General features: G+C 41.0%; 1 protein-coding gene across 4 annotated transcripts in view; it reads right to left on the minus strand.

Annotated features, from left to right (window-relative positions):
- Positions 1 to 12,000, minus strand: part of SLC12A1 (solute carrier family 12 member 1) — an 87,192-nt gene that overhangs the window by 22,414 nt on the left and 52,778 nt on the right. For all 4 annotated transcript variants that reach the window (XM_032856563.1, XM_032856562.1, XM_032856560.1 and 1 more), the window contains 2 exons: positions 11,743 to 11,849; positions 7,978 to 8,060 (listed from right to left, as the gene is read on the minus strand). In XM_032856563.1, the coding sequence (XP_032712454.1) occupies positions 7,978 to 8,060; positions 11,743 to 11,849 (190 nt within the window). The remainder of the gene's footprint in view (positions 1 to 7,977; positions 8,061 to 11,742; positions 11,850 to 12,000) is intronic.

The raw sequence follows: 12,000 nt of genomic DNA on the forward strand, positions 1-12,000 counted from the left end.
AATGACAGGCTGGCCCCAGGGCAACAGGATGGGCAACATCACCCACTGGAGGATGGCCCCCTAACTGTTATCTCCTGTTTGGGGTGCTGCAGGGGTCCAGTTGTGGGGTGACCTCTTCTTTGGTGATGTCTGGAAGGTGCATATTTGCGAGTTTCTTTGGGGGGGCAATGGCAACAGCCACGCTGGAAAATGGTTTCTTTTGCTTTCTTTTTTTGGCAAGCTCCCGCACACCCCGTGACGAGGAGCTAGTCGCCACGTTCTTTGTCCTCGAGTTTGGACAAAGGAGGAGAAAAGATAAATCCTGCTTTGTCACAGAGTCAGCTGGCTGAGTGAGCCGGGAACTACTCCAACTATTTGCTCAAAGGTATGTACACAGCCCATCCTGGACAGAGCAGACTGCAAAATTCCAGGCCCCAGAGACAAAACCAGACTTCACCGGAACGCGTCAGATCGGCAGTCCCCTCCAAGACAACAGACAGAGGCCGACACCGGCAGAGAGAGGTCTGTGCTACAGGCTAAGATCTGCTTGCTTGGCCCTCTTGGATTTTCCCATCCACCCAGTGGTCTGATCCCGTGCATCGTGATTTTACAAATTCCTATTAGAGCTAATTCTTAATCATTCCCTTTGTAGGTGATCTAAGGCCTCCTCCCATGCCATCCGTCCTTTCCTAATTTCAGTGCTAAGCAGAAGGGACGGTTTGATGATCTGTTCTGCACAACCTGGCTGGTGTACTGCTCGCCTCTGTCCACATGTGAGTCCAGAGCACACTCTGTCAAAACATTTCTTTCAATAAGAGTACAGGCTAGCCGACCTGCCAAATGGTGCCATTGGCCACAAGGGGGTGAACCCAGTCGGAGTACAGTCGGAGAGGCAGGAATTGATTTCCACGAGGCTGAGGATAACAATCACTCATTCCATCACAACTGCATCTAATTCTCTGGATTCACAAAGCCCTTTCCCCAGAGGATCTTATTTGATCCCAACGCCAGTACTGGGATGCAGGCAGAGCTCGTGGCATTCCCACCATTTTACTGGGAAGAAAAGGGGCTCAGACAGTTCAAGGTTGCACAGCTGGGGATGCACGCTCCTGCTTCCAATTCTAGCGTTCTCCTTCGTTCCCACCCTTCCTCGGCGATGCGCTCTGACTGCCAGTATCTGCCTGCTGAAGAAATACATGGTCTGCATTTTTTCTGAAAAGGCCATTCCCCCAATTCCCCAACTGGACAAATTTTTATAATGCTTTACCTTTCCACAATGCTCTGCTCCAAACTTTATTCCAGTAACTACACTTGTGTGACGGGGAATAGTTTTAAGACACATGTTGATTTTATGCTTTCTGGACTGCAAATTCCTGGAAGGTAGCTTATGTTGTATTTCGTCACCTACGTTTATTGAGAGTTTCTTCTGTGCCATGTACAATGCCAAACATTTTGGGGCCATAATATCCTTTCACGCAAGACAGTAAATCTGTGAGATAGGAGCTATAATTATTTCCAAACGGAAATGTGAAAAGTGAAATGGAAAAGATGAGTAATTTGACTAAGGCTGCACAGTCCAAAAGCATTGAGCTGGAATTTGAACCCAGTTCTGACCGATTTCAAAGTCTACGCCTAGACTTTTCACATTCTTCTTGTGCCCGCGCCTCCCTACTCATGCCTACCACCATGATAAACACTCAAGAAGAGTCTGTTGGAATAAAAGGACAAGTCAGTGCTATTCAACACAGTTCAAACCATTTGAAAGTATCTCCAGAAAGGAAGGGAAACAAAAGGATGGTGGTCAGGCAGGGGTGAGTGAGTGCAAAGTACTGTGGGGAGGGGCTACAAAAGATGGTGTGGGGAAGAAGCAGGGTTATGCTGTATACAGAGTTATAAAACGAGGACCCAATAGGGGCTGATGGCACAAACCAGGATGGAATGTGACAGAAGGTAGGACAGGCAGGACTGAGCAGAAGAATGAGAGGCAAGGAAAGGGATCCTTTTCCTGTAAAGATCTACTACCTGAGTATCAGGTAGGAATTCGAAGCTTCTATAGTAGGTAATTCTACAGGTCTATCATGATTTATAAAACCACAATTCTAGGGGCACCTGGGTCGCTCAGTGGGTTAAAGCCTCTGCCTTCGGCTCAGGTTATGATCCCAGGGTCCTGGGATCGAGCCCCGCATCGGGCTCTCTGCTCAGCGGGGATCCTGCTTCCTCCTCTCTCTCTGCCTGCCTCTCTGCCTTGTGATCTGTCTGTCAAATAAATAAATAAATAATCTTTAAAAATAAATTTTAAAAAATCACAATGCTAGAGAGAGAGAGAATAAAGGTCTGCCTGTCTCTTATTCCAAGAGTAAGGGAATCCCTGAGGTTCTAATGATGGAAAAAAAAGCTTAGGCCTTTCTGTTCTCTCAGTCAAGGGGGTTTCTAACCAATTCTTCAGACATAACCCAAACAGTTCTCATAGTAAGAACCCTGAGCCCCATCTTCATTCAAATGCCAAGACCACTTGAAGAATAGTTACCCCTTCTCAACTGTTTTATAAATTGGCATTGTATGGTAACCAACTGGAGGGACTATAGTTTGAAATTCAACTTACTCATCATGATTGCCTCGAATGTTCTATCTCAGTCTTTTTTTTTTTTTCTTTAAAGATGTTTTTAGAAACAGGCGGGAGTCTACACATTACAATTCACTTTGAATCTCAAGGATGGAGAATAGTCAATTATCTGACAGCAGAAGAGGGAACGGGGAAACCCACTGAGGAATCTTGTCCCCTCCCACTTCACAGCAACCTTTCTCTTTATTAATTATTAAATTATGATTCTTTCCTGGGTCAATCAGCTCGGAGCTGTAAATGCTCACATGAATCAACGTGACTTACCCCAGGTGAAGTCTCGCTGAATTGAAGGCAGGAAGCAATCCTGCAGTGGTCGTCTTCCAATCAAATAATTATTTACTACACCGCCATCTGTCTTTATTTGGCTAAGCCACTCCAGCAGACATGGCAGAATCCCCGTGCTCTGAGATGGTCATAAATCGTGCAGTACTTACACGGAACACTTGACCGCAATAGACTGCGGATCACGTTTCATCATTTTATTCCTACCAGGACAATGCGCACGCTTTGTTGTAGTTGGCAAACTTGCTAAATACCTCTGGGAATTGAACAATATGAAATATCGCATTTTTTGGTGGTGTCAGGCAATAAATTAATTTATTAAGAGAAACTATCAGCCATCGGTATTGGAAGATTTGCTGCAGTATACATGTTAGAATGTTATGAGCATCGATCTTATTTATATACAATAGTTATTCTCCTCACATAAGCCCGTGACACAGTATAGAAATAATTGTCATTAGCTGGTAAATTACCTATAAAGCTGATTTCTATTCACTGCTTTATTAACTACAGTATATGGGCACTCTGAATTGCTAATATTTCCTTTAAATTATAATCTGTGATGACACTGTGGTGCCTGTGTTGGAAAAGCTATGATGATAATCATTAACATAGTGTAATGCAATACTTAAGATTTATCAGGCTCTTATTAAGCCCTATATTACAGTATAATATAATGAAACACAAGCTTATTTCTTCCAATTCAAAATCTAATATGAGGCTGGTGTCATAAATTACATAAACTTCAAAACAATGCATGGAAATGTGGCATAAAGTTAATTTCTATCATTATGCTGTTGTTTTTCTGCACGTTCTTCACGTAGTGGTACAACACCGTTTTTTGTTTACCCTAGATAATTGGTACTTAGAATTATTTTATTAGCATACAACTGTATTTTCCCTTTCTTGACTAAGAAGCAGAAAGATTTCAAACATCAAAGTTGATATAAATTGGATACATCCCATGGGAAATTAAAAGGGGATACAGTTCACTGCCAGGATTCTTCCAGAAATACTACAAAATTTGCTTGCTGTATCACCTTACAGGACTAAATTAATGGTGCGCTTTGGCGGTTGGAGTGGTAAAGGTAGGAACATTATTTTCCAGCTACAACATATCTTTCGGCTCGAAGAGGTCAACATAATGTACAAAGCAAATGCGTAATCTAAACACAAATTGAATTTTGTATTCTCATTTTTTAGATGGGAAAACAGCACAAAAGACAGAAAAGAGCACAGTGTAGAAAGTTAGCAATCGAACAAGTCTCTTATTAGATTTTTGTAACTGTCCCTAATGTCATGTCTATCTTATCATAGATAGGCAGCTCCCCTCTCCCCCTTAAAGGAATTGTTCCATTCCCATATCTCAGATTTCACCACTGGCTCTCTTTATCTTAGTCATTGTCCTCTCTAGATCTCCTTAAAAGTTAGATTAGTGGTTTTAAACAGACATAGATTTGAATCTTACTTCTACCAATCGCTAGCCTTGTGAATCTTGGGGAATATCTCAATTTATTAGCTATAAAATGGGGACAAAGATAGTATTTTCTCTGTAGGGTAGTTGGGATGACAAGTGTTATATGTGAACAGGAAGCATACACATGGCACATAATAACTGCTCAAAAATGGTTAAGGGCACCTGGCTGGGCGCAGAGCATGTGACTCTTGATCCAGGGGTTGTGAGTTCAACCCCACTTTGAGCATGGAGCCTACGTTAAAAAATGGTAACTATTGTTGCTGCTAATGCATTAAGTTCTACTAGAAAGAACTATAAATTAATCATGAACACTGAGTGGGAATTAGTATATCCGTCTGGAAATGTAAAATGTCCATAAAAGAGAATAGGTGAATAACAAAGAAGCCTGAAGGCTCCAGAGTATCATCTTTGCTACAGTTTTGCACCGAATAGACTCTCAGTTTTACTTTTAAAGCTCTTCATACAGGGTGCCTGGGTGGCTCAGTGGGTTAAAGCCTCTGCCTTCTGCTCAGGTCATGATCCCAGGGTCCTGGGATCGAGCCCTGCGTCGGGCTCTCTGCTCCGCGGGGAGCCTGCTTCCTCCTCTCTCTCTGCCTGCCTCTCTGCCTACTTGTGATCTCTGCCTGTCAAATAAGTGAATAAAATCTTAAAAAAAAAAAAAAAAAGCTCTTCATACATAATCGTAGAGTATACATATCAGACAGTGGTTCTCTAGCCCATATAAACGCTTGATCTCCAATTTCGTCTTCCTTCTCCTCCCTTACAACTCACCAGAACGGCTGCCTCAGAAAGTTCACCTAATCCTCTCACCGCACCTTCTGTTATGATGAAGACAATCCTACATGGCTAGATAGAATCTGGACCGTCAGGCACCAACACTCCCAGATCTCTTACAGGCTGTTGCTTTCTGCTGAACCGATCCAGCAAAATCCCGAGTCTCCTCTACCTGGAGATCAAATGCCCCTAGACAAAACCTGGACAACCAGCGAGACTGCTGCACCTTCAAAAAGAACTGAGAGCAATTTATTTTCTCCTGTTTCAGGACCCCTCTTCCATCCACGCCCTTGCCTTGATTCATCCTGTTCCTCCAGAATCTTATTCCATGGGTCATCCTTCATTTTATTTCACTAATTAATTAATTAATTAATTAATTTTTTACCTCCACCTTCAATCTCCTGCATTCTCTTGAGCCCATTTCCTCAGTCTGAAAACATTCCCCCCTCTTCCATTCTGAGGTCAATGGGTCTTCCTATGGTCAATCTCCTCAATCTCATTTCTCTCCGTTGCATACAGACTTCTCAAAGTGTGGTGGGCCACACCATATTCTCTGCTTCGTCATCTCATATTTTGTGTTCAACCTACTGCAGTCTGGAGCCTGCCAACACCGCTCTGCAGATACTAGTCTCACCAAGATTATCTGTGCCTTGTTAACCGCATTTCATTCACCATCTTACGTGTGTTTCCTGCTCTGTTGGACAATAATGGTGATTCTTATTCTGAGCACACTGCTCCCATGGCTTCGGTGACACCACAGGCTCCTGGTTCCTTTCGCTTTCTGAAAGTTCCTTTCCTGTTCCTTCTTTGGGGTCTCTCTGTTTGTGTCCTGTGGCTCCTGACTACATGCACTCTTTGGATTATTTTTTCCAGTGTTGCTGTTTCAATTTTCACCTGAACTATGATGTCTTCTGTATCGGTCTACTCGGCTTGCCATAACACATACCATAGACTGAGTGCTTAAACAACAGCTCCGGAGGCTAGAAATCCAAGATCAAGGCATTGGCAGGGTGGTTTTCTTTCTGAAGCCTCACTCCTTGGGTTGTAGATAGTTTTCTTCTTCCTTTCCTCTGTGCTTGTCTGTGTCTTAATCTTCTCTTTTCATAACAACACCAGCCATACTGGGGTAACTCACTCTAGTGATCTTATTTTATCTGATTTACCTCTTAAAAGACCTTGTCTCCAAATACAGTCACATTCTGAGGTGAGGACTTCACCATAGAATTCACAGAAAATAGTTTGGTCCATAACATCTCCTAAATCTGCATCTCCAGCTCACACTTCTCCTTTAAAATCAGGACTGTCTAAATGCCTACTGGACATTTCTGGTAAAATTTCCCACAAGAGCTTATTTAAGCCCACTCTTCCTCTGTGTTTCCCATTTCCACAGGCAGCACCACCATTCATGTAGTCAGCCAAGGGGTCTTTTTTCATTCCTTCCTCTCCAGTATCCCACACATTCAACCAACCCCCAGATGTTGCTCTCTGGACCTCCGAAGTACTCCTGTCCTTTCCTCTCCTCTCCATCCCTGGCTTTAGTTCAGGCTGTTACCTTCTCTGCCTTTGGTTATCATACAAATCTTTTTTATTTTTGATTTGCTTTCCTGTTTCCATTCTAGTCCCCTTTGAGTCCACGTACCCTCAATAAAATCTCTTCAATGGTTCCTCATTGTCTGTGGAACATGCCTCCACTTTTTAATATGGCAAATGAAGCTTTTAAAATTAGGATCTTATATTAGCAGCCTCAAATTTCACTATTGTCTGTTCATACTTTCTACTTCAGTAACATGAATCCGCTTTGGGTAGCCCACATATTCCATTCTTCCTTAAACTCGTGTATTTACACCTTTGCTGATTCTCTCCTCTTTGCCCAGAATGCTGTTCCTCAAACTCTCTCATTTCTCTCTTGCCTACCACTGTCTAGTTAACTCTACTCATCTCTAGAATAATTTCTTCCAGAAAGACTTCTTGGAGTAAGAGGTCCCCCTCTCTTTCCCATAATACTCTATTGATATTCTTATTAGCACATGAGTGATAATGCCCATCCCCATTTCTAGGCTGTGTGTCTCTTGAAGATACAGACTTTTATTAGCCTTGGTTTACCTAGCATGGTCATTTACACCACTCCTGGTGTACAAGAGACACCTAAAAAAATACCTCTTTGTTTAGTCTCAGTCATCAGTGGACTCTATTTTGAAGTTCATCTAAAGAGTTAAGTCACAAATTAGGGCCCTGTCCTAATAGTTCAATGACTCTTTAGATGTGTCCTTTATTTCATACATAAGAGGGTATGTTTAAACTCTTAAGATTAAACAAGTGTACTAAATCCTCTACAGGGAAAAGTAGAACCACTAATCTGAATTAGTGTTTCTGCCTTGGACTTAGATTAGTGATTCACAGCATGATACACTCAGGCTCATTTCCATGTTAGCTGCAAACCAGATCATAGTCTCTTAAAAACAAAATACATGGTTCTTCAAGGAAAGAATTAATCTTTATTTCCTTAACATCTTGCAGAAATTAATTTGGCAGTTATTTTACCAAAGGTGTTTATTTTCAATGATGCTGGCTTTGTGGTTTTGTGATAAGAAAAATTTATGACTGCCCTGGATTACTCTATATTTCTATATATTTCTGTAGCAGGATAAAGGCCTTTTATGTTAGCAGTGGGGAAAGCACTGGGGAAATGGACACACTTCAGGTCAGCATAAGGATAAGGAAGCTCCATCATTGGGGGTTTTGTCTGTGTTGTACACTGCTCTATCCCCAACACCTAGGAAAAGGACAGGCATGGAGTAGGTGCTCAATAAACATTTGTTGTTTGAATAAAGAAAGTACATACCTTGCACTTGAAGAACCTGAGAGATGTCAAACCCTTGGCTGATTCTGACTATGACCACACCAATCTCAAAGTCAAACGCATCACTGAAAGTAGAAGCAAAGTAGTTAGGGATTTGAAAGGCTCCTTTAATCCTGAGGATTTGTACTAATCATAAGAGAGCCTAAGAGTCTCAATTCTAAGATTTTAATGTAACTAAACTATGAAAATTCACTTTAGAATATAGACAAGAGCTGACGCCTCTTTTGTTAGTTTGTTTTTTTTTTTCCCTTTCTGCCATTTAAAAAGGTATTCTGGATAAAGGTAATTAATTCATTTACTCTGGAATCAAATTATTCAAATAATACTGTCACCTAGAATTTTGATTAAGAACTTGCCACATACTTTTAAAATAATTGTTTCTTTTCTAATGTAAGCACATATTTAGAACAGAGAGTTTCCAGGCTGCAAAGACCCTTTGAAATTATCAGCCAAATCTCTACTTATTGAGAAAGTATCCTACAACATTGCTGATGTCAAGTTGCTTCTTAAAGATACATCCAGTTCCTCCAAAGAATGTTCACCATTGACTCTGAGCAGACCATTTGAAGCAATGCTTTTTCCTGACAATCCTTTGCCATTAAGGTTGGCTGTTGCCTTCTCTACACTCAATCCAACAGAATTAGGTTATCTATAAGGTAAAGAAAAGCTCTCTTTCTTGTATGTCTATTCTTGTAGAATATTGTTTTCTCTGCCCCTACAGTGGGTTAAACAAATTAGTACTTTGAGTTTATTTAAAATTTTCTCCTCGGAGGTTCCTTTGATCAGTCTCAAATGGATCTAAAGCCTTCCCACGGAATGTCGCCCTCTACCAGAAATAATGCAGTTTGTGATTGTCTCACCACAGGCAAACAAGTTTCGATTAGCCAAAGTGAACCTGAATTTTCAAATAAGGATATAAGTAAATTCAGTATAATGTGAACATTCATTGAAAATTTAAACCATGTGATCGTCACTGAGCAACATGGACCCATTCGAGCAAAAGTTGCTACAAAATAAATTTCTGAGAAATCTTGTTTCTATTTGTCATTGTGTATAAAAAGTGGACCACGTGTTCCACAAATAATATTTGGGTCCTGTGTCAGGCAGGATAATTTTAAACCCTCCAAAGACATCCACATTCTCATCCCTGGAACCTCTGAATATGTCACCTTCCATGGTGAAAGGAACTTTGCCCACGTGATTAAGTTAGGGACCTTGAGATGAGGAGATTAACCTAGATTATCTGTCAGGGCTCTGTGTCTTTTATCACAGGCTCCTTAAAGAACGTTTGGGAAATAGGAGAGGAGGTCAGAATAATAATGAGAAGGGTATGACCCATCAGAGCTTTGAAGATGAAGGAAGAGGGCCAGGAACAGTGGGCGGCCTCTAGAATTTAGGAAAGGCAAGGCTAGGGATTCTCTCCTAGAGCTTCCAGAAGAGAATAGCCCACAGCTTAGCCCACACCTCGATGTTAGCCCATTGAATTAGTATCAGACTTTTAGCCCATATTTCCATAGGCTATGAAATTTGTGTTGTTTTAAACCACCAAGTCTGAGGTAATTTTTTTACAGCTGCCAGTGAAAACTTAACACAGATTCTAATTAAAATTAAACCATATCTAAGAATATTATAAACATTTAAAATCTTTTACTCAAAGAAAAATGAGAAATACTATGCTATTGTAATAATACCCCTATGTTAGCAATAATACCATGCTTTTAGTCATAAAACAAAACTAAACTAAACTAAGTGGAAGGGAAATATAATACAATGTGGAGGTATGATTGTCTTCCTTCTATATTGACCTCACTGCTATGGTACTAAAGTCATTTAACTTTACTAAACCAGCTAAGTTTTATACTAGTACAAATTCTAGCCACCTTAACATTGAACTTTATTACCAAGAAGACCAATTATTAATTTGGTATAAAAGCCCGAAGTCTTCTTGGCCTAATATTACTGGGTTTGATTATTTTTCCCTTTTAATTTCTAGAATGTTTGGGACAGTGGAGGTTGGAAGATGACCCCAGATAATTTTGTTATCAACTATTGGGAGTTTAATCACTGAAGGTTTACATTGTCTTCCTGTTTGCTCCAATCCTTTTCTTCCCAAAGATGAAGAAGAAATTTCTTTCCTTTCCATGCCTCTCCACCAGTGGTAAACATGAAATTTTACTGAACAATCTGGATTACAGAGAGCAGATCTGATCTATTTCCAAGAATGGTCAGTGACTGACTGTGATTATCAATATATCAAAATACTGGTTGCTGAGCATGGTAAAATTCTGACCCTGATCACCTGCTTTGGCCTTAACCTGCTGAACTCAAGGTACACGGCAACATGAGGCATCCAGGCTTCATACCTTTGGGGAACACAATTTGGGAGGATGCGTTTAATACACAGGTTCTCTATGTTAGGAAGATTTTTATGTGAATTTCTGTTTGGTCAGTAATGCATATAAATTTCAGAAGATGAAAATGGTCTTCTTATACATCTTTTCAGCAAACTAATTCTAGAATGCTTTTGTAATGCTCTGCAAATCTCCCCCAGATAATAAATACGATGCTCGTTCTAGCAGGGGCCAGCGACACAGGCTGGTATAACGAGTACTTTGTATGTATATGTTTGTTTTGAAGGGGTGAGGATTTCTTTCCTGTGTATTATAGATTTTTAAAGTGCAGTCAGACTTCTCAGGGCACACTCTCTGCCCTGTGGTGTGGAATCAGAGCAAAGCCAGACTCCAGACTAGAAATGTTCCATTTGCAGAGCTGTTGACAAAAGAGGGCTGTTACATAGCTAACATTGCCCCCCGTGAGACAAATTCGGTTAAACATGTTCAAGCCCGGAAGAAAGGCTCAGTTTTCTAGAATGGTCACTGAGGACACTCTGAGCCTTTCTGTATGTGAAGAATTTGTTTTCTCTTATTCAGAAGAAGGAACCAAGCCAGATAATATTTCGGCTCTACATATACTTTCGGAGGCATCAGAGCATTGTGGTCATGAGTCTAAACTTTCAATTCAATAGCCCTGGGTGGGAATTCCAGCTCTGTCACAACACTGTCATTTTCTGCAGCCTAATTAATTTTTAACGTCTGTATCTCTATTTATAAAACCACAACAGTATTTGTACTACAAAGGCCTCTCATGAGAATTAAATGGGATAATTCATGTCAAGGACACTAGCCTGCGACCCTCTAGTCTGTTTGGGACTATCATTATTGACCTTGTCCCAAGACTTCCTCGATGTTTAGATATGAGATGTCACGTTCCACTGAAAACTCAGTTTTTGTTCTTAAACCAACACAGAAGCATCTATACATGACAGCCTCAGATCAGCAAATGGGGAGCCAAGGCTCTGGGGTAGTAAATTCTTGATCCAAGCCTCAGGAGAAGACAATGACACAGCAGGGTACACCGGCCAACCCAAGGTTCTTGGTGTTCTGAATGACCATTTCCTTTCTCACCTAGCTGTCCTTTGCTCTTAATCTTGTGAATAGGTTTCAAGATTGTAATGCTTAATATTTACCTTTTCCTGTGACATCGAGTTTCCCCCACGCTGCCTCCTCTGATGCTATGATCCCATGCAGTCCTACTTGTGGCAGTGTTTTTTCACTTTGGTAAAGAACTCAGGGTACCAGGGGAATGAATGCCCTCTTCTCAGGCAATTTCATCTACAAGAGCGTCTGTTATGTACTGCCCTGTTTAGTGCTTTGTAAACAAGAACACGTCTCGAAAGCCATCACTTACTGTATGATTCCCACATAGTTCTCAATCTCTGTCAAGGGAGCTTTCCTCCAGTTTTTTTTATATCCAATCACCAGAGTGTTTGGTTTCATTCTTCCTAAGCCCGAGGCCTAAACAGAGGAGATAAACACATGGACAATCCTTTCCATACCAGGAAACTACCACAGCAAATGAAGAATAATGTCCACAAGAGCACGGAAGTAATGTCCGGGAGATTTCTGAAGATGAGATTACATTTTAGTGCATGTCCTTCATGCCCGT

Source organism: Lontra canadensis, unplaced genomic scaffold (assembly GCF_010015895.1).
Source record: "Lontra canadensis isolate GAN:19392208 unplaced genomic scaffold, GSC_riverotter_1.0 scaffold12, whole genome shotgun sequence".
NCBI lineage: Eukaryota > Metazoa > Chordata > Mammalia > Carnivora > Mustelidae > Lontra > Lontra canadensis.